Source organism: Neophocaena asiaeorientalis, unplaced genomic scaffold, assembly GCF_003031525.2.
Source record: "Neophocaena asiaeorientalis asiaeorientalis breed wild unplaced genomic scaffold, Neophocaena_asiaeorientalis_V1.1 scaffold1324, whole genome shotgun sequence".
NCBI classification, from domain to species: domain Eukaryota; kingdom Metazoa; phylum Chordata; class Mammalia; order Artiodactyla; family Phocoenidae; genus Neophocaena; species Neophocaena asiaeorientalis.
The window spans coordinates 1,071-24,078 of record NW_020172157.1 but is presented as its reverse complement, the minus strand read 5'-3'; the positions used below and the strand labels follow the sequence as shown (position 1 = coordinate 24,078).

Sequence of the window (23,008 nt, the reverse complement as noted above, 5' to 3'; positions counted from 1 at the left end):
TCCTAAAGTGGATTTCTTGTAGACAATAAACAGTTGGGTCTTATTTTTTGTTCACTCTCTGATACCTTTTAATTGATTTATTTAGATCATTGATAAATTAATTATTGACATTATTGGATTAATATCTCATATTTGTTCCCATTTTCCATTTATTGCTCTTGTTCTTTTATCTTATTTTTGTCTTCATCTCTTTTTCTGCCTTTTGTGACTTTAAGTGGACCTTTTATATAATTCCATTTTGTCTCTTTTCTTAGCACATCTGTCATACTTTATTTTTTGGCTGTGCTGCCCGGTTTACAGGATCTTTGTTTTCTAACCAGGGATTGAACTGGGCCCATGGCAGTGAAAGTGCTGAGTCCTAACCACTGGACAGCCAGGATTCCCTCCATTTTACTTTCAAAAAAATTTTCTTAGTGGTTGCTCCAGAGTTTGTAATACATATTTACAACTAATCTGTCTACTTTCAAATAACCCTATGGCACTTCACAGTATGAATACCTTATAATAACAAAGTAATCCTAATTCCTCCTTTCTGTCTCTTGTATAATTGCTGTCATTCATTCAATTTATATATAAGGATATATATACACATAAATATAAATCATTGAATACATTGTTGCTATTATTTTGAACATGATGTTATCTGTTTGATCAATTAAGAATAAGAAAAATAGGGCTTCCCTGGTGGCGCAGTGGTTGAGAGTCCGCCTGACGATGCAGGGGACATGGGTTCGTGCCCCGGTCTGGGAAGATCCCACATGCCGTGGAGTAGCTGGGCCCGTGAGCCATGGCCGCTGAGCCTGCGTGTCTGGAGCCTGTGCTCCGCAATGGGAGAGGCCACAACAGTGAGAGGCCCGCGTACGGCAAAAAAAAAAAAAAAAAGAATAAGAAAAATAAAAGTTTTTATTTAACCTTCACTTGTTCCTTCTCTGGTGCTCTTCCTTTCTTTATGCACATCTGACGTATATTATTTTCCTTCTCTCTAAAGAACTTTTTAAAGTAACATTTCATTTCTTGCAAGGTGTTCTATTGGCTACAAATACCCTCAATTTTTGTTTGTATGAGAAACAAAGGCTGAATAATATTCATTTTTGATGGCTAATATCACAGGGTTCAAAATTCTAGGATTTTTTTTTCTCTCAACACTAAATATTTCACTCCTTTCTTTTCTTGTTTGCATGATTTCTGAGAATAAGTCAGTTGTAATTCTTGTCTTTGCTCCTAAACAGAAAGGGTATTTTCCTCCCTCTGGCTTCTTTCAGGATTTTTCCTTTACCTTTGATTTTTTGTGTTCTGAAAATGATATGCCTAGCTGTAGTTTTTTTTTTTTTCCATTTTTTGTGGTATCTATATTGCTTGGCGTTCTCTGGATCTGTGATTTGGCATCTGACATTAACTTAGTGAACATTTTTGGTCATATTTGTTTCCTGTAATTATTCTGTTCCATTCTCTTCTCCTTCTGGTATTTTCATTATACGTGTGTTACACTCATATGGCAATTTTTATAGTTAGTTATTCCACAGTTCTTGGATATTCTGGGTTTTATTTTCCATCTTTTTTTCTATTTACTTTTGAGTTTTAGAGCTTCCTATTAAGATATCCTCAAGCTCAGAGATTCTTTTCTCAGCTATGTCCAGTCTACTAATAATCCCATCAAAGGCATTCATCTTTTCTGTTACAGTATTATTATTTTTTGGGTTTTTTTGTTGTTTTAATCTCTAGCTTTCCTTTTTGGTTCCTTCTTGGAATTTCCATCTTTCTGTTTACTTTTTTTTTTTATGGTTTATCATAAGATACTGAATATAGTTCCCTGTGCTATACAGTAGGACCTTGTGGTTTATCCATTCCATATATAATAACTTACATCTGCTAACCCCAACCTCCCACTCCATCCCTCCCCTAAGCCCCTAGGCTCAGGTTTTTGTTTTTGTTTTTATACAGCAGGTTCTTATTAGTCATCAGTTTTATACTCATCACTATATACATGTCAATGCCAATCGCCCAATTTATGAAACCACCACCCCCACCACACCTCAGCTTTCCCCCCTTGGTGTCCATACGTTTGTTCTCTACATCTGTGTCTCAATTTCTGCCCTGAAACAGGTTCATCTATACCATTTTTCTAGGTTCCACATATATGTGTTAATGTACGATATTTGTTTTTCTCTTTCTGACTTTCTATGTATAGTATCATGTCATCTGCAAACAGTGACAGTTTTACTTCTGCTTTTCCAAATTGGATTCCTTTTCTTTCCTTTTCTTCTCTGACTGCCATTGCTAGGACTTCCAAAACTATGTTGAATAATAGTGGTGAGAGTGGACATCCTTGTCTTGTTCCTGATCTTAGAGGAAATGCTTTCAATTTTCCACCATTGAGAATGATGTTTGCTGTGGGTTTGTCATATATAGCCTTTATTATGTTGAGGTAGGTTCCCTCTATGCCCACTTTCTGGAGAGTTTTTATCATAAATGGATGTTGAATTTTGTCAAAAGCTCTGTCTGTATCTATTGAGATGGTCATATGGTTTTTCCTGTATGGGACTCACTGAGCTTCCTGGACTTGGGTGGCTATCTTAGGGAAGTTAGGGAAGTTTTCGACTGTAATCTCTCCAAATATGTTCTTGGGTCCTTTCTCTCTCTCTTCTCCTTCCGGGACCCTTATAATGCAAATGTTGTTGCATTTAATGTTGTCCCAGAGGTCTCTTAGGCTGTCTTCATTTCTTTTCATTCTTTTTTCTTTATTCTGTTCTGCAGCAGTGAATTCCACCCTTCTGTCTTCCAGGTCACTTATCCATTCTTCTGCCTCAGTTATTCTGCTATTGATTCCTTCTAGTGTAATTTTCATTTCAGTTATTGTATTGTTCATCTCTGTTTGTTTGTTCTTTAATTCTTCTAGGTCTCTGTTAAACATTTCTTGCATCTTCTCAATCTTTGCCTCCATTGTTTTTCCGAGGTCCTGGATCATCTTCACTATCATTATTCTGAATTATTTTTCTGGAAGGTTGTCTGTGTCCACTTCATTTAGTTGTTTTCCTTGGGTTTTATCCTGTTCCTTCATCTAGTACATAGCTCTGTGCCTTTTCATCTTGTCTGTCTTTCTGTGAATGTGGTTTTTGTTCCACAGGCTGCAGGATTGATTGCTTCTGCTGTCTGTCCTCTGGTGAAGGAGGCTGTCTAAGAGGCTTGTGCAGGTTTCCTGTTGGGAGAGACTGGTCCTCTCTCTGATTACTTTGCCTGTCTGTTCTTCCATGCTATTTACTTAATTCGTTAGAGCTCTTAGGGTATTAGTTATAATTATTTTAAATGCCTGGTCTGATAAGTTCACATTCCTGCCATATCTGACTCTGGTTCTGATGTTTCCTCTGTTTCTTCAACCTTTATTTTTTGCCTTTTAAACTGTTTTGTAACTTCTTCTTGAATCCTGGACATGATGTACTGTGTAGCGGGAACTACTCTAAATAGAACTTTAGTAATGTGGTAGTGAAGTGTGAGAAGAGTTGAAGCATTCTATAATCCTATGATTAGGTTTCAGTCTTTTAGTGAATTTATACCTCTGGACTGTTAATTCTCAGTGCTTTTCAACTGCTTCTCAGTTTTTTTCCCCCGTTCTTAGCAGAACAGGATACCTAGAGTAGGCTGAAGCTGAGTATTTCCCTTCCCTAAGATCAGTTAGACTAACAATATCCCAGCAAGTTAGGCTTTGGGCAACTATTTTCTCCTGAAGACAAGTATTGTTGAAAAGAACAGAGTTTTCTGGTATATAGGCATACGTTAATTTATTGATCTTTGCTTTATTGTGCTTCACAGACATTGCAATTTTTACAAATTGAAGGTTTGTGGCAACCCTGTGTTGAGCAAGTCTATTCGCACCATTTTCCAATAGCATTTCCTCACTTTGTGTTTCTGTGTCACATTTTGGTAATTCTCGCTGTATTTCATACTTTTTGATTATTATTATATTTGTTATGGTGATCCATATGATCAGCAATTTTTGATGGTTCCATTGTAACTGTTTTAGGGGCACCACAGACCACCCCCATATAAGTCAGTGAACTTAACCAATAAATGTGGTGTGTGTTCTGACTGCTCCACAGATCGGCTGTTCCTGTGTCATCTCTCTTCCTCTCAGTGGGCCTCCCTATTCCCTGAGACACAACAATATTGAAATTAGGCCAATTAATAACCCTACAATTCTTCTAAGTGTTCAAGTGAAGAGTCAATCAATATGGCAAACTTCATGGTTGTCTTTAAAAAAAAAAGTATTGCAGTGTAGTTGATTTACAATGTTGTGTTAGTTTCTACTGTACAGCAGAGTGACTCAGTTATACATATGTATACGTTCTTTTTCATGTTCATTTCCATTACAGTTTATCACAGAATGTTGAATATATTTCCCTGTGCTCTACAGTAGGACCTTGTTGTTCACTGTTGTCTTATTTCAAGACATCGCCACAGCCACCCTAAACCTCAGCAACCACCATTCTGATCAGTCAGCAGGCATCAACACTGAGTCAAGACCTTCCACCAGCAAAGATTATGACTCACTGAAGGCTCAGACAACGGTTAGCATTTTTTTAGCAATGAAGTATTTTTAAATTAAAGTATGCATATTGTTTTCTTTAGACATATTGCTATTGCACACGTAATAGACTACAGTACAGTGTAAACATAACTTTTATATGCACTGGGAAACCAAAAACTTCGTGTGACTAATTTGGTTGCAATATTTGTTTCATTACAGTAGTCTGGAACCGAACTGACAATATCTCTGACGTATGCTTGTATTTTAAAATGGTTCCTTTACTCCTCCCCATACTGGAAGCACAGAGGGATTTTCCCCTGATATTTAATGTGAGAACTTGGTTGAGCTCCTGAAGGTAAAACTCACAAAAGTATGCAGGTCCCCTTATGACGGGGTCCTCTGGTGTTTTTAGTGTTCAGACTTGTCCAAAACTAGCCTTTATTTATTTGTCAATTACAATTCAGGTTTTCCTCCCTGGGCACTGATTCCCTCAGAGGTTTAAGCTCATGGGTTTCAGGAAGTTATGATTCTTTGTATTTGCCTCTGTGTCTCCCCAATTTTGGGGGCAGCAAATTGTGTTGTGGCCATACTTCTCGTGGATTTAAGAAGTATTGTTGATTCGTCAGCTTGTTCAGCTTTTACCTTGTTGTTAGGACGGAATGGCAACTTCTAAGCTTTCTACATGCTGGCCTGGAAACTGGAAGTCCTGCTTGTGAGTTTTCTAATTACAAAAGTAATACATGCTTAGTGTGAAAATGTTAAATAATACAAATACATGAAGTAAGAATTGAAAGCTCCTTTTCAGCTGACTTCCCGAGAGAACCATTTACAGCAGGCTGATGAGCAAACTTCCAGACATTTTGTTATACATGAACAATCATCCATCCATTTATCTGTCCATCTACCCATCCATCTTAATACACTCTGTGTATTGGTTTTCTAGGGCTACTGTAATAAAGTACCACAAGAGGAGTGGCTTAAGCAACATTTATTTTTACTTTTTTTCTTTCAATTTTATTGGCATATAATTGAAGTACAGCACTGTATAAGTTTAAGGTGTATAGCATAATGACTTGACATACATGTATTGCAAAATGATTGCCACTGTTAATATCCATCACTTCATATAGTTACAAAAAATGTTTTAGAATTACTGTCTTAACAACTTTCAAATATACCATACAGCAGTGTTATCTATAGTTATTACTTTTCTTTTTGATGATGGTCATTTTAATAGACATGAGGTAGTATCTCATTGTGGTTTTAATTTACATTGCCGTGGTGAGTAGTCCTGTTGAGCATCTTTTCATGTACCCGTTGGCTATTTGAATATCTTCTTTGGAAAATATCTATTCAGGCCCTTTGCTCATTTTAAAATTGGATTATTTGCTTTTTTGCTATTGAGTTATATGAGTTCTTTACATTTTGTATATTAACCTGTTATCAGATTCATGATTTGCAAATATCATCTCCCATTCTGTAGGTTGCCTTTTCCTTTTGTTGATTATTTCTTTTGCTATGCAGAAGCTTTAGTTTTATGTAGTCCCATTTGTTTATTTTTAATTTTGCAGCTAATGCTTTAGGAGTCATATTAAAAAAATATCATTACTAAGACCCATGTCAACGAGCTTTGTTTTCTATATTTTCTTCCAGGAATTTTATGGTTTCAGGTCTTATCTTTAAGTCTCTAATCCTATTCGAGTTGATTTTTGTGAGTGATGTATGAAAGGGGTCTAGTTTCATTCTTTTTCATGTGAATATCTAATTTCCCCAGCACCATTTATGGAAGAGATTGTCTTCTCCATTGAGTATTCTTGGCTCCTCATCAAATATATGTTGATGGCGTATCCATGGAATTATTTCTTGTCTCTGGATCCTGTTCCATTGGTCTATTGTCTGTTTTTATGCCACTATGATACTGTTTTGATTACCATAGCTTTACAATATACTTTGAAATTAGGAGGTATGATGCCTCTAGCTTTGTTCTTCTCTTTCAGGATAACTTTGGCTATTCTCGGTCTTTTATGTTTCCATATAAATTTTTTTTTATAATTTTGAAAATGTTTATTTGTTTATTCACACCCATATAAATTTTAGAAGTGTTTTTTCTACTTCTGTGAAAAATTCCAGTGAAGTCTTGATAAGGATTGTATTGAATCGGTAGATGTCTTCAAGTAGTATGGACATTTTGATGATATTAATGCTTCCAATACATGAACAAGGGATATCTTTCCGTTTGTTTGTGTCTTCTTAAATGTCTTTCACCCATGTCTTATAGTTTTCAGTGTAGAGATCTTTCACCTCTTTCATTAAGTTTATTCCTAAGTATTTTATTGTTTTTGATGCTACTGTAAATGGGATAGTTTTCTTTATTTCTTTTTTATATAATGTTATTAGTGTATAGAAATGCTACTGGCTTTTGGAAGGCAGCTATGCTCACCACTATACCACCAATGCTACATGAAATGTTACTGACATTTGTATGTTGATTTTGTATCCTGCAACTTTACTGAATCATTGATTAGATCTAACAGTTTTTTGGTTGAGTCTTTAGGATTTTCTATATAAAAATCATGTCATCTGTAGAGTCAGTTTTACTTCTTCCTTTCCAATTCTGATACATTTATTTCTTTTTCTGGCCTGATTGCTCTTGCTAGGACTTTCAGTACTATGTTGAATAGGAGTGGGGAAGGTGGGCACTTTTGTCATGTTTCTGATTATAGAGAAAAGCTTTCAAAATTTCACTGTTGAGTATGATGTTAATTGTGGGCTTGTAATATATGGCTTTTATTATGATGGGGTATGTTCCTTCTATACCTAATTTGTTAAGGGTTTTTATCATGAACAGATGTTGAATTTTGTCAAATGCTTTTTCTGCATCTACTGAGGTGGTCATGTGATTTTTTTTTTTTTTTTTTGGCTGTGCTGGGTGTTCATTGCTGCGCATGGGCTTTCTCTAGTTGCAGTGAGCAGGGGCTACTCTTCATTGCAGTGCGTGGGCTTCTCATTGTAGTAGCTTCTCTTATTGCAGAGCACAGGCTCTAGGCACACAGGCTTCAGTAGTTGTGGCACATGGTCTCAGCAGTTGCAGCTCGCAGGCTCTAGAGCACAGGCTCAGTAGTTGTGGTGCATGGGCTTAGTTGCCCCACGGCATGTGAGATCTTCCTGGACCAGGGATTGAACCCGTGTCCCCTGCATTGGCAGGCAGATTCTTAACCACTGGACCACCAGGTAAGTCCTGCATGATTCTTATAATGTGCTGCTGAATTCAGTTTACTAGTATTTTGTTGAGAATTTTTACATCTATATTCATCAAGGAAATTGGTCTCTGGTTTTCTTTTCTTATAGTGTCCTATCTGATATCAAGGTAATGCTGGCCTCATAAAATGAGTTAGGGAGTGTTCTCTCCTTTTTGAGGTTTGGAAAATCTGTGGAGAATTGGTGTTAATTCTTCTTTAAATGTTTAATAAAATTCACTAGTGAAGCCATCTGGTCCTGGACCTTTTTTTTGCTCAGAGTTTTTTTTTTATTTCTGATTCAATCTCCTTACTAGTAATTAATCTGGTTAGATTTTCTTTTTCTTCCTGATTCATTCTTGGTAGCTTGTATGTTTCTAAGAATTTTTCCATTTCTTCTAGGTTGTCCAGTTTGTTACAGTTGTTTATAGCAGTTCTTACGAGCTTTTGTATTTTTGTGATATCAGTTTTAATGTCTCCTCTTTGGGTTATAATTTTATTGATTTGTGTTTTCTTTCTCTCTCTCCTTTTTTTTGGGGGGGGGGAGGTTTCTAGCTAAAGGTTTGTAAATTTTGTTTATCTTTTCAAAGGTCCAACTCTTAGTTTGTTATTTTTTTCTTTTATTTTTCTACTTTTTATTTTACTTATTTCTGCTGTAATTTTTTTTTTTTTTTTTTTTTTTTTCCTGCATCGGCAGGTGGACTCTCAACCACTGCGCCAACAGGGAAGCCCTGCTGTAATCTTTTATTTCCTTCCTTTTGTTAACTTTGGGCTTTGTTTATTCCTCTTTTTCTAGTTCCTTGAGGTGTAGAGTTAGTTGTTTAATTAAGATCTTTCAATTTTCTTGATGTATGCATTTATGGCTAGAAACTTTCCCATTAGAAATGATTTTCCTGCATCCTATAAGTTTTGGTATGTTGTTTTTAATTTTTTTTTGACTCAAGATATTTTATTGCCCCTATAATTTTTCTTTGACCCATTGGTTGTTCAGAAGAGCATTGTTTAATTTTCATGTATTTTTGAGTTTTTCTATTATCCTCCTGTTATTGATTTTAGTTTCATACCACTGTGGTCTGAGAAGATACTTGGTATAATTTCAATCTTCTTGAATTTGCTAAGACTTGTTTTGTGGCTTAACATATGATCTATCCTAGAAAACGTTATGTGCACTTGAGAAGAATGTTCTGCTATTGTTAAAATGTTCCAAACAAAATTTATTTTGTCTTAGTAATGGAGGCTAAAAGTCCAAGATCAAGGTGTCGGCAGGATTTGTTCCTCTGACAGCTGTGAGGAAGAATATGTTCCATACTTCTCTTCCAGCTTCTGGTGGTTTACCGGCAATCTTTGACATTCCTTGGCTTATAGATGTATCACCTCAGTCTTAGCCTTCATCTGCACATGGTGTTCTCACTGTGTTGGTGTGTGTCTATCTTTGAGTTTAAATATCTCCCTTTTATAAGGATATCAGTCATATTGGGTTAGGGCTTACCTTAATGACCTCATTTTAACTAATTACATCTTCGATGACCCTATTTCTAAATAAGGTCATATTCTGAAGTACTGGGGTATAAGACTTCAACATATGAAATGTTGGGGGACATGATTCAACCCCAAACACTCTGTCTATCCAAACTGGAATCATTATGATACCACTTTTCCATGGTTTACTTTTTTCATTTATTGTGGACACATTGCCATGCTGGTATATACAGATCTACAGATTTCGGCATAATGCTCTATACTATACATTATGGTAATATATTTAGCTGCTCATTGAATTATGAACCTTTGGATGAGTTTCTACTTTTTCACTATTACAAATAACTCTGCAGCAAGCATATTTATATATACAACTTTATGTGTGTGTATTTGCTTTCAGACATATACCTACAAGTGGAATTAATGAGGCAAAACTTTTAGGCATTTTATATCTTGTTAGGTATAGCCAACATTTCTTTTCCTGAATTTTAGGTCTTTCTCTTTGGCTGCATATTGCCCCTGCCCCTTCCACAATATTACACAAGCATCACACACTAAGCATTTGCAAAATTCTTTATTTCTTGTAACTTTTTTCCCACCGCTCTCCTTTTTCTTGCCCTCTCTATTCTGCCTTGTTGAATAGTGGGACTTTCCAGAGAGCTGACAAGTAAACGGAGGCTAATTCTTATCTTGTGTTTACTTTCAATTTCCTCTGCCTCTCATCTTCCTCTTACATAACAACAGAGGGAATTTTCTGAAATGCAAATTTGATAATACTGGGCTTTTGCTCAAAAAACCTTCAAATGTCCTTCTTTGAAATCAGGGTAAATTTGGTATATCTTAGCTTGGCACACAAGGCTATCCCTGATCAGCCCTAGATTGCTGCTTCTTCTCTCTTGCCTACCACACCTTTCACTCTTTTGAGTCATACTGAAGTTTTAGTTCTAAGAACCTGGCCCACTCTTTCACCCTTCCTCACCCTTGCATACCATTTTCCTTTTGCCTGAGGGTTACCCTTACTCTCCCATTCCTACTGACCATCTAGAAAACTCCTTCTTATTCTTCAACTGATTTCTCTGATCCTCCATTTTTCTATTTAGAAATAGATATAAAGACAACACGTGCATCTTGGTTTTGTAATAATTCAATGAAGTAATCCTATTTAAAGTCATCATCACACAGCCAAGCAGTTAGTAGATACTCAATAAATGTTAAATCTTCTTCCTCAATTTTCTTTGTGAGACATTTTTGTGACATGAGACATATCATTAGTAAATTTAAAAAAAATCAGTAACAGTATAGTACATGGAAAGACATCTATGTTCAGTAAATGTAGATCTGAGTCGAATGGATTGGGTGAAACCAAGATATATGGTGTTGGTTACATTCTTCTAATCTAGTGGTTTGGTTGGTAGGGCTTGGTTGTTTGATTTTTCTAAACATTTCATTATGTACTCTATGTACCCATCGCTCAGTCTCAGTGGTTACCAACATTTTGATAATCCCGATGTGACTTATTCTTAACAAAACCACCCTATCTACTTGTAATTGCTGCCACTTCACTTCTCCTCAAACAGCTGTTGCTAAAACTTTTTAGCCCTTTTCTGGAAATAGTAGTAAATCTTACTATTCTGTAACTTTCAAAATATTCTTTCTTTTCCTTTTTGAGGACCATCTCTAGTCTTCTGGAATGGTCTTCATCCTTGCCAGTGTCTTAGTCTATTTGGGCTGCAGTAACAAAAATACCATAGACTAGGTGGCTCAAACAACAAACATTTATTTCTCACAGTTCTGGTGGCTGGAAATCCAAGACAAATGTGCCTGTAGATCACCTGGTTCCTGGTGAGGACTCTATTCTTGGCTTGCATACAGCCACTCTTGCTGTGTTCTCACACGGTTATAGTGGGGAGGCAGCTCACTGAGGTCTCTTTTAAAAGGGCACTAATGCCATCATGAGGATTCTACCCTCAAGATCTAATCACGTCTTAAAGCCCCCACATTCCATTGGATTGGCCAAAAAGTTCTTTCAGATTTTTCCCTAAGATGTTACAGAAAAACCCAAATGAACTTTGTGGCCAACCCAATAATACCATCACATTGAGAGTTAAGATTTCAACATATGAAATTTGGAGGAGTGGGGACTACAAACATTCAGTCTATGACAGCCAGAAATCCTGAAAATCCCTTCTGCATGTTCACTGAAGATCCTCTGATAAAATTCCCTTAGCTAGAAAGAAGAACTTACTATAACCCACTCAGTTGTTTTTGTTCATACCTCTTGGGATTCGTTTCCCTCTTTGTCTTGCTTACTCAGTCTTTTTTGCTGTGATTCATTCTTGACTGGGAAGATGGAGACTAGCAGATGGATAATTATTTCTGTTTCCTTTTGGTCATCTGTTCATGCTATGCTGTCTGAACCACTTCTTTCTGTATTTCTATTTTTTCTGATTCTAAGGCACCTTGGAACTTAAAAACATGTCATTGTTAAGAAAGAAATATGACCACATGAGATATTCTTAAATCAAAGCTTTGTTGAAGGCCTAGCACATGTGACTTTCTGTATACTGTATATTACTCTCTGAGCTTCTAGGCAGGAGTGACACAGCTCTCCATCTCAGAGCCCTTATGCTCTTGTTGGGTGATAGTATATTCTCAACTTGACCCAAGAGTAGTACATCAAAAATCTTAGTTCCACTGCAAATAATGCAAACCTAAGGCTTTGTACTCTGAGAGGCCATTTAAAACGCAGAAGTTAGTGTGCAATGGACAGAAGGGCCAATAGAGCAGGGGATAGCTCTAGAAGGTGTAAGTCTGGGTCCCCTCTTTACCAAATACTCTCTTTGACCTTAAAAGCAACACATGATTTGATGAGCTTCAGCTTTCTAATCTGTAGAAAATATTCAATAGTTACAGCTGCACGGCCACCTTGCTTGGTTGGTATAAGAATCAAATAAGGTAGGCCTCTGCAGTGTTAATATAATAATAATGAGAATTATTAGTAAGAGACAATCTGGGATGTCTTTCTGGAAGAAGTGGTAGTGAGGAACATGTATGGTCAGAAGGAATACGTGTAAGAAGGAGGAATGTGGAGGGAATGCAGATCAGTTTGCTTTTGCTCTGTCTCTCCTGCTGATCCCAGGAAAGCATCTGCTAAGAAATCATTTGTCTCTCTTATGGGGCAAGAGATAGGGAGTCTTGCTCTCCTCAGATTATATCCAAGATGCTGGCCTTTAAGTTGAAGCATGAAGCTTTTCAGATAAAATGAAGTTCCTGTGTTGAGACAGCTGTGCAATGTTCAAGGAAGTCTGGGCACTGAGGATTCTTCTCCCTGTTCCTTCTACAGGTTGGTGAATTCTGGCATTACGTCAGGTGGTTGTGTAGCTCTGTGCTCGGTGCTCAGCACAAACAAGAATCTCACACACCTTTACCTACGGGGCAATGCTCTTGGAGACGTGGGGGTCAAGCTACTCTGTAAGGGACTCTTACATGCCCACTGCAAGCTTCAGGTGTTGGAGTAAGTCTCTGAGCTTATTACAGTGATGGGAATGCATGGTGGCTACAGGGAAGGGGATAGTTGAGGGGAATGTTGATGAGATCATCTATATCTGAGAGTCTTCCTTGGGCTTGGCTTCTTACAGGATTATAGGACTAGGAGGACCTGTACTTTTAGATGGTGTAAAGGTAAATACTGAAGTTCCTTTCACCATAAATCTCTCTACCACAAAAGAGTGGGGGTGGTATGGCACTAGTGTTTTAGGAAAATCTTGGGGGGAGACACAGAATTTGGGAAAAATCATTTCATAAACTGCTGTTAATCATTTGAACTGCAAAATCCAGTAGACTGGAAAAAATATTCACATCTGAAGAGGAGAGAATGATAACCCTTGGCACATAAGGCAGTTCCAAGCTTGTTAATCCTGAGCCTTTCCTGCATTTGAAATATTGCAGGCTAAGATCTGGAAGACCTGTGGAGGATAATTTAAGGGGACATTTTCTTGAAATCACCTTCTTTCTTGCAGATTAGACAACTGCAGCCTCACGTCACACTGCTGCTGGGGTCTTTCCACACTTCTGACTTCTAACCAGAGCCTGCGAAAGTTGAGCCTAGGCAACAATGACCTGGGTGATCTGGGGGTCATGCTACTCTGTGAAGTGCTGAAACAGCAGGGCTGCCTCCTGAAATGCCTGAAGTAAGTGTGCTCTGTAGAGATTTGTGTGGCAGGGCTCCTATTGCTAAGGAAAAGTTGGCCAGTTTGCAAAATCCAGGTTGGCTTCATTTGCACTCTGGGTGAGGTTGGGCCTGGGCCAGTTGCAGATTTATACATGTATGCAATAATTGAGTCATGAACTACGTATTCAATTTCATCCAGACATTTAGAATAATCAAGGTTCATTTGGGTGTGAAAAGACCTTTCATCCATATTCCTGAAAGAAACACAAGTCCCAATGAAAAATAGCCAAAGAGAATTGTATTTCTGTGCAAGGTATCATACTTTGTAGAACTAGACCTGTCCATGGGTCATCCTTATTGCAAAGGTCCTTGCGTAGTAGGGGTGTTGTTGGTCTTGTTTCAGAGAATTTCTAAATAGAAAGTGCTCCAGAAACATCAAGATTAGAAATTCCATAAACTTTGGCCTGTCTTCAGGGTGTTAGGACCGTTGGCTCCTTTCCATCATCAATGATATCACTGAGGTACACATTATCTCGCTAGGAAAAGCTTCCTAATTAGTTTCATAACTTCTGTCAGCCCTGACGATCACAGTCTCCACTAAAGACATTTCTTTCACTTGGTTTTAGGGCCAACACAATTTCCTCTGGATTTTCTCCTACTACATTGACTGTTTCTGCTCAGTCTCCTCTGGCATCCCTTCATCATTCTGACCTTTACATACTGAATCCCCAGAACTCAATCACTGGGTTAAGTTTTCTCCTTTACACTTTCTCCCTTGTTTACATCATAGTCTAGTCTTCTGGTTTTATCATATATGTGCTGTTCCCCTCCCCCCAGTTCATATCGCCATGAATTCCATGTTCAAATGCTTGTCTCACCTTTGTACTTGGATGTCTAATAAGCCTCCCAAATTTCACATGTCCAAACCCAAACCTGTGCTGTTCCCTTCTGTCTAAAATCTGCTTCTTCCCTATCTCAGTCAATGGTAATTCAGTCTGAATTGTTCAGGTCAAAACAATCCTGGTGTCATCTTTGACACATCTTTTTCCTTATGCAAATATCCAATCTACTGGCATGTCCTGTTAACTCTGCTTTCACAGCATGCCCACTCATTGACCACTTTTGCCAGCTTCATGGCTCCTACCCTAGTTCAAACCATTGTCACCTCTTGTCTGGACTGTCCTGGTGGCATTCTGTCAGGCTACTCTGCATCTACCATTGCAGATGGAGGGTGTAGCTAAAACATCAGAGCATATCACTCCTACCAACATGCTTCTATCACAAAGTAAGAGCCACAGACTCATGGCAGTGTCTAAGGCCCCATGTGATCTGGCTCCTGCTGTTTTTGCAAAGTCATCTTCTAACGCTAGTTCCTTCTGCTCCAAGCACACTGGTTTCCTTGCTATTTCGAAAAACACTGTCACCTCCGAAACTATGCACTTGCAGTTCCCTCTGCCTGGAACTTCCCCCCTTTGATATCCACATGCCTTATTCCTGTGCATCATTAAATTCTCTGCTCAGGGTTTTCTCTGTGAGTCTGACTGTAACCATCCTACTGAAAATAACAGCCCAGCATGCCTTTCCTCTTCTCTGCTTATTTTCCTCCATAGCGTTGACCATCATAATACATGCTATATCATTTTCTTGTTTATTTATTATCTATATCTTACCCCTAGTTTATAAATTCTATTAGCCCAGAAATTTCTGTCCTTGTCCATGGCCTCAAGACTAAGAACCAATTGGAATACAGGTTTGAATAAACAGTAGTTCAGATCAGCGTTGTATCCTTGTGTGGACACAGTGGAGCATGTTTCTTGCAAGAAAAGCCATTTCTAGAGCTAATAGAAATAGGAACAAAAGGAATTATTGGTCAGGATGAAGCTGGGGACATTGCTGTATGTGGGCTAATTGACCTAGCCCTGAAGGACACTCTGGAGATAAGGGACAGGCTCAAAATAGACTGGGGAATCCATGGATGCAGTCAACCTGTCTTGTGAGCTCAGGTTGCCATAACAAAATAGCATAAACTAGGTGCCTTAAACAAATCATAGACATTTATTTCTCACAGTTCTGGCAGCTGGAACATCCAATATCATGGCGCTGACTGATTTGGTTTCTGATGAGAGCTCTCTTCTGGGCTTGTTGTGTCCTCATGTGTGCACAGAGAGAGAAAGAGAGATAGACAGAGATAGACAGAGAGTGTGTGCTGTGGTATCTCTTATTATAAGGGCACTAATCCCATCATAAGGACCCACCCCCATGACCTCATCTAACCCTCATTACCTCCCAAAGACCTCATATCCAAATACCATCACATTGAGGGTTAGGGCTTTAACATATGAATTTTGAAGGAACACAACCAAATCAAGATTATTAGAAATGATTCAGGACAAATGGTATGATTTCTTAGTTAAGTTGCAAGGGAAATTTAAAAAAAGAGAAGGAGGAAGAACTGATATCAAAGAAGACTTGAGAGGCATACCAAGAAATTACAATGTGTGGACCTTTTCTTTTTGGCTGCATTGTGCGACTTTCAGGATCTTAGTTCCCCCACCAGCAATTGAACCTGGGCCATGGCAGTGAAAGCACCAAGTCTTAACCACTGGATTGCCAGGGAATTCCCAATGTGTGGACTTTATATGGCTCCTGATTAAATGAACATAATATAAAAGTTTTATCAGACAGTTGAGGAAGTTTAAACACTGATTGGACATATATTGATATTTAGAAATTATTGTTAACTTTTTTGGATGTGATAATGGCATTGCAGTTATGTTTTAAAAGTCTGCATTTAGTTTCACACGTTGAAATATTTATAGATGCATGAACTGCTGTGTTTAAGATAATCCACTGATGTGAGGAGTGGGTGGGTGATAGATGAAACAAGATTGGCCATGAGCTGTTAACTGTCAAACATGGGTAATGGGATTCATTATACTGTTCTCTCGATATTTGCACATGTTTAAACATTTCCAAACTTGAACGTTAAAAATATTGAATATCACAGAAACCACATTAGGCATGAAGTGCAGCATTGGAAAGCTTAGAAGTGTGAGGCTAAGTGAGCAGATGAGATTTTTAAAGCCAAAAACTGAAAGTGTTTATTTGAAGAGTACAATCCAAAGCTTCTCTATTTACTTTTACAGGTTGTGTGGAATGTACTTCAATTATGATACAAAACGTGCGTTAGAAACACTTCAAGAAGAAAAGCCTGAGTTGACCATTGTCTTTGAGCCTGCTCGGTAGTGGTGGAAGCAGGGCTGCCAGACACCAAGGTTCTTTGCCTCCCCTGCCATCTAGGTGTGGATAAGTGGTAGTGAATACTCCTCCAGCAGGGTTAAGACCACCACTCTGTGATTCTTCTGGTCCAGTGAGGAAGAGTGGAAGCTTGCTGATGGTGCCTTTGCCTAGAGAATGTGAGCATCTCCTTTACCTCTGGGTTGAAGACACCAGGGCAATAAAATCGTCAAACAACACAGGTCTCACCATAGTGCCTCAGTCAGAGGATGTGTTCCTCTTGGTGACCTCATGTAACTAACTCATTCAATAAAGCACTTTTTCTTTCTTTTTCTCTTTTTGCTCTAGCTCTCCTTTCCCTCATATCTTCCCTCCCCCTTTTTTGTTTACTTTTAACTGTATCATTCCTCCTGCCATCTTTCTCTTAACTGACCATAACAGAATGAGTTAACTGTATATTATGTTGCAATTTTGTGGCGGCAACTTATTTATTTTTAATCTTTGAACAGTTATATTTTCTAATAAAATAATTCATTTTATTGTATTGTAGCTGGTTGAAAATTTGGAAAATAGAAAAACTTTATTGTATTTATTGAGTTAATTTGTTTCCTTTCCTTAATTTTAAGAGAGGGTGCCTAGATATCTTTTTTACTTATTTATCTAAACTACTAAAGATAAATTAAATTGCTTCATGTATTAAAAAATCTCTTTGCCAAACGATTCGATTGTAATGAATAAGGGAAAAAAAATGTCTTATCCTAACTCTGATGGTTGAAATTTCAGCTCTGGTAGGACAGGAGGTTGAAATCATGCAAAAGAAAGTTTTAGAGTAGAGGGAGCCTATATTCATAAATAGAAGTATTACATAGAAAATGCATTTTGCCTTCAGTTATAAGAACTTATCTTGGATTTATCACATTCCAGGAGCATTACATCTACCACACTTCACATAGCATTAAATCATTAATATATATTGAATGATTGCTTCTCCACACATGGAGCAACTCTTAAACCACATGGAATTTTTCAGGATGGAAATACCACTTCCTTTTTCAAATGAGTCATCTAGACCTCTGCTTGTCAAAGTATAGCCTATGGACTGTTGATGTAAGGAGATTTTGCAAGAATGTAAATCAATCGAATTACTAAGTATGCTTTTTAGATGAGCTGACTTTTTTCATGATAAGACTTTTTCAGTAAGGGAAGCAGTATGTGATTTATATTCTGGTGCAAAGTCTTTTTCTAGTCTAGGACTAGCACTTTTGAGTAACTCTGATCTCTATATTTGCTTTTTTGCAGCTTAGTGAAGTGAGATATTGCAGACTGCCTCTCTGCCACAAACACCTTGACATGCAGGATAAAACATAATTAGAAAAACACAGCTAAGCTGGAAAGACAGAAGAAAAATTTCTGTTCATTAAGATCTCAAAACTGGATTAAGAGTTTACCTTTCAGTGGTCAAGAGGAATATCTTAATAGATAAATACCCCACAATAGAACTATTAATTTGGAAAATTCCATGAGGTTTTCCACACTAGTAGAACTAAAAACTAAGTAAAGATGATGGACAGAAAATCAATATACAAACATCAACACGTGCAGTGGGAAAGAAATCATTCGTTCCAACCATCACAATTAAAATTGGGTGAGACATGAAGCAGTAATGGGTGGTAAACCTAATAGGAAATTTAAATGATAAGCAGTATTCTTGTGTAGTCTGAAATTATCTTTTTACATCTGGCTAATCAGTTGCAAAAGAAAAATAGTAACTATATAAAGGGCAGAAATTGGACAGTACCTGACCATCAAATAAAAAATATCAGTGAGGGCAGGTGGATGTCTGCTTTCAGGTGAGATGACTTGAGATGGAACCAATATCACTACTGTGTGTTTCTGTTTGAGAACCCGGAATTTAATCATCAGCAAACACCAGACAAACTCCAAATGAGGAAGTTCTATTAAAAGGGGGAGGGGACTATATTCTTCAAGAATGTCAATGTCAGTGTTGACAATGGGTAAATCTTGGGGTGGGAGGGTTATGGAATTATTCTTTAGACTGTTCTTATTCTTGCATCTTTTATGTACATATGACATGTTTCCAAATAAAAGGTTTAAATAATCGAAACAGCAGTATTTCTAAGCACTTGCAATTTAAAATGTAATAAAATCCCATTAATCAAGGGACTTCCTTGCTGGTGCAGTGGTTAAGAATCCACCCGCTAATGCAGAGGATGTAGTTTCAAGCTCTCATCTGGGAAGATCCCACATGCTGCAGAGCAGCTAAGCCCGTGCACCACAACTACTGAAGCCCGTTGCACCTAGAGCCTGCGCTCTGCAACAAGAGAAGACACCGCAATGAGAAGCCCACACACTGCAACGAAGAGTAGCCCCCGCTCGTCACAGCTAGAGAAAGCCTGTGCAGCACTGAAGATCCAAAGCAGCCAAAAATAAATGAATAAATTTATTTTTAAAAATCCCATTAATCGTAGCAATAAAAGTTATTAAGTATGCAAACAAAAGAAGAGCAAAGAGCATTTTTCTCACCATCCAAGTCTACAAAGATTTACCCACTACAGTCACTGACCAACAGTGCACTCTGCGTTTCAGACAGAGGAAATTAAAGATGACAACAGGATGCTCTGTGCTTTGGACAAAGAGGTTCCTTAGATAGTTAGATGTAGCTCAGGAAGAGTTTTAATAAACCCAGTTTCTTTCATCTTCTCATAGATAGAAAAGCACATTAATCATTAACTTGAGATATCTGTTCTTTATGACTAGCAGTAATCTTTTACCAAGATGTATACTTGACTACATGCATTCCCTAGCCAAAAAAAAAAAATCACATATATACTGGCTTCTTCCCCTACCTCTTTGGAGCAGTTCCTCAGAATTATCTGAGAGGCTGTCTCCTGGGCTATAGTCTTCAGTAAGACCCTGAATAAAATTTAACTTGTGTGTTTTTCTTTCAGTCAATATTTACCTAGAGTGAATCTCTTAAAAATTAAAAGTTGTAAAAAACCATACAAAAGAGGACCTGAATGAATGGAGAGATGGAGATATATGTCATAGTCACGGATGGGGAAATTTCAAAGGCATGGCAATGTTATCTATTCCTCCCCTCAAACTAAAATTCAATGCAATTGTCATTAATATACTGACAGAGATTTTCACAGAACTGAGTAAGATAATTTCTTAAATGTATAAGAAAAATAGGGATCAAAGAATATCCAGAAAAAATTTGACAACGTAGGAAACTTGCCACACTAGATATTAAAAAGCTATAAAACTGATTGATGTAGTTTAGGCAGGATAGAGTTCATGCACAGGCACAGGCATGCATGGAAATGTAATTTGTGATATTGAAAATGTTGAGGAAAGGAAGAACTAGTCAACCTGGCTGGGACAAACAGCCATGCACATGGTAACATTGTATTTCTGCTTTATATCATACAAATAAATTCCAAAAGTAATGAAGACACATTTTTTTTTTAAGGTTTTAATTTTATTTATTTATTTATTTTTGGCTGTGTTGGGTCTTCGTTTCTGGGCGAGGGCTTTCTCCTGTTGCGGCGACCGGGGGCCACTCTTCATCGCGGTGCGCGGGCCTCTCACTGTCACGGCCTCTCCCGTTGCGGAGCACAGGCTCCAGACGCGCAGGCTCAGTAGTTGTGGCTCACGGGCTTAGTTGCTCCGCGGCATGTGGGATCTTCCCAGACCAGGGCTCGAACCCGGAAGACACATTTTAAAAGTAAAGCTACATGTACAACAATGTGACTATAGTTAACAATACTGTATTGTATAATTGAAGTTTGCTAAGTGGGTAGATCTTAAGTCTTCTCACCACACACACACACAAAATGAAAAATGCAGCTATGTGAGACAATAGATATGTTAATTAGCTTGATTGAGATGATTGTTTCACAGTGTATACTTATACCAAAACATCACATTGTTTTCTACCTATCTATCTAATTTTTGTCAGTTATAACTCAATGAAGCTGGGGGAGAAACAGAATGACAGGAAAGTGCATTACATGACATAAGCACATTGACACAGATCATTAAATTCACAGAATGCAGTCACAATAAAAGCACATTGTTTTCTTCGGGGAAAAAAGTATAAACACTTTAGAAGAAAATAGAGCAAAACGTGTAAGTTTAGGTAATGAGCTTCTTGAAATAAATATAAAATACACAAAGTATAAAGGAAAGGTTGATAAACTATAAAATGTAAAACTTTTGAGCATTGTCGTAAAGATAAAATATTAGCTCCAGCTTGAAACCTCTTGTGCCCAGTTCTGGTTCACATTTCACTCCAGCCATTGTTGTGCTCACCGGCTGCACACAGATGCGATACGATAGTATGTCAAGTCAGAGGTATCACCTATCTTTCATGCTGCCCAGCCTGCCAATACAGCAAAGCTAATGCCCTTGAGCAACAGGGGTGGAGACCACTATGAAGGTTTCCTCTTCCTTTCAGTGATACATTCTACATGCTTTTCAGAAGGCCTTGCTAGGACTGAGACCCTGTAACTTACTGTAGGGGCCAGCTTATTGCACCTCCCTTGTGTTTGCTTTCCTTCTGTTATGGATTATGTCGACTTGAATGAAAATGCGCAACGCAAGAACTGTGAGTGTAGTTTCTTCAGTGTCTCACTGAGGTCTATAGCCTGGGAGAGAGCCTCTAAGATAGCTCTGAGAAACTGTTCTGAAGAGGTAACAGGGGAGGCCCACATAAATATGATTTTGCTAAAGGGTACTTGTAATCAATCACACATCTCAGTAGAAGATTGTTGCTAGTTGCAGAGAACAAATATCTTAGTGGTTTTAGTGTTTTTCTAAGTATGGGAAGATGCAAGAATTTGGGTTCATAAGATTTTCTCCTGAAAATAACTAACTATCTGAAGGCTTGTTCTGCCGGTTTTCCCAGAGTGCCTCATTCCTGATCTCTGCCCTGAATTTCTTTCAAGTTGTATTGAAGGTCAGCCACTACAGTGGCTAATGACTTAATTCTTGTAGAACCAGTGGCGAGTGACATTCTTTAGTTTGCAGTTACATTGTGTTCCCTCGACCCACAACCTGTCTCAATTCATATGTTGAAACCCCAACCTTCAGTAACTCAGAATGTGACCCTATTTGGAAAGAGGATCTTTATAGATGTAATTAGTTAAGGTGGGAACATGCTGGAGTAGGACGGACCCTAATTCAATATGTCTGGTATCCTTGTAAAAGGGTAAAATTTAGACACAGACATAGACACAGGGAAAACATCACGTGCAGATGAAGACAGAACTCTACAAACCGAGGAATGCCAAGGATTTTCAGCAAACCACCTGAGAGACAGACAGAGACAGAGACAGAGACATGGAGCAGATTCTTTCTCATAGCTCTCAGAAGGAATCAACCTGGCTGACATCCCGGTCTCAGATGTCTAACCTCCAGAACTGGGAGATAGTGCATTTCTATTATTTAAACCACGCAGTTTGTGGGACTTTGTTATGGCAGTACTAGTAAACTAATACAATTTGTAATAGCAAAATGTTTAGTCAGGTTCAAATGGTAACACTCACTCTCAGAATTGATGTGTCACTAGCAGCCAGTGGAGCTTTTCCAGTGATGAAACTTTATAGGCATATTTGTAGAAATGGAGGAGGCCCCCCCTACTCCCGTATGTCCTCATCTTAACTAATTACAACTGCAATAATGCTATTTCCAAATAAGGTCACATTCTGGGGTACTGGGAGATAGGCCTTCAATATATAAATTTTGGGGGACACAAACTCATAAGCGTGCTCTCTCTGGTTCTCCAAATTCGTGTTCTTTTCACATGTAAAATACATTCACTGTATCCCAACCTCCCTAAAGGTCTTCACCCATTCCACTACCCAAGCTCATCTGATTATCATCTAGAATTCCCTGGCAGTCCAGAGGTTAGGACTCTGGGTTTTCACTGTCAAAGGCCTGTGTTCAATCCCTGGTTGGGAAACTAAGATCCTGCAAGCTGTGTGGTACGGCCAAAAAAAAAATACATCATCTAAATCAGGTATGGGTGAGACTTGAGGAATAATTCACCCTGAGGCAAAATTCCTGTCCAGCTGTGAACATGTGAAACTGAACATCAGGTTATGTACTTCCAAAATATAATGGTGGGACAGCCATAGGATAGACATTCCCATTCAAAAGGAGAAAAATCAGACAGAAACAAATAATCACTTGTCCCAAGCAAGTATGAAACCTGACAGAACAAATTCCATTAGATTTTAAGTCTTGAGAATAACCTGCTCTGATTATGTACTGCCCTCCTGGTCACAGAAAAGTAGATTACCTCACCCTCTGGGCCTGTGCTCTCTGGACCCTGGTGGC

At 38.1% G+C, this 23,008-nt stretch overlaps 1 protein-coding gene across 8 annotated transcripts in view; it reads left to right on the top strand.

The window, feature by feature from the left end:
- NLRP3 (NLR family pyrin domain containing 3) overlaps nucleotides 1-18,962 on the top strand; it is a 53,883-nt gene extending 34,921 nt beyond the window's left edge. For 3 of the 8 annotated variants that reach the window (XM_024754923.1, XM_024754920.1, XM_024754914.1), the window contains 3 exons: nucleotides 12,581-12,751; nucleotides 13,257-13,427; nucleotides 16,555-18,961. In XM_024754923.1, coding sequence (XP_024610691.1) covers nucleotides 12,581-12,751; nucleotides 13,257-13,427; nucleotides 16,555-16,654 — 442 coding nt within the window. In that variant the 3' untranslated portion in view covers nucleotides 16,655-18,961. Of the gene's footprint in view, nucleotides 1-4,367; nucleotides 4,563-4,741; nucleotides 5,464-12,422; nucleotides 12,752-13,256; nucleotides 13,428-16,554 lie in introns of those variants that run through there. The other 5 variants (XM_024754933.1, XR_003004513.1, XR_003004512.1 and 2 more) reach the window with 5 other exon arrangements.
- Nucleotides 18,963-23,008: the final 4,046 nt, after the last annotated feature.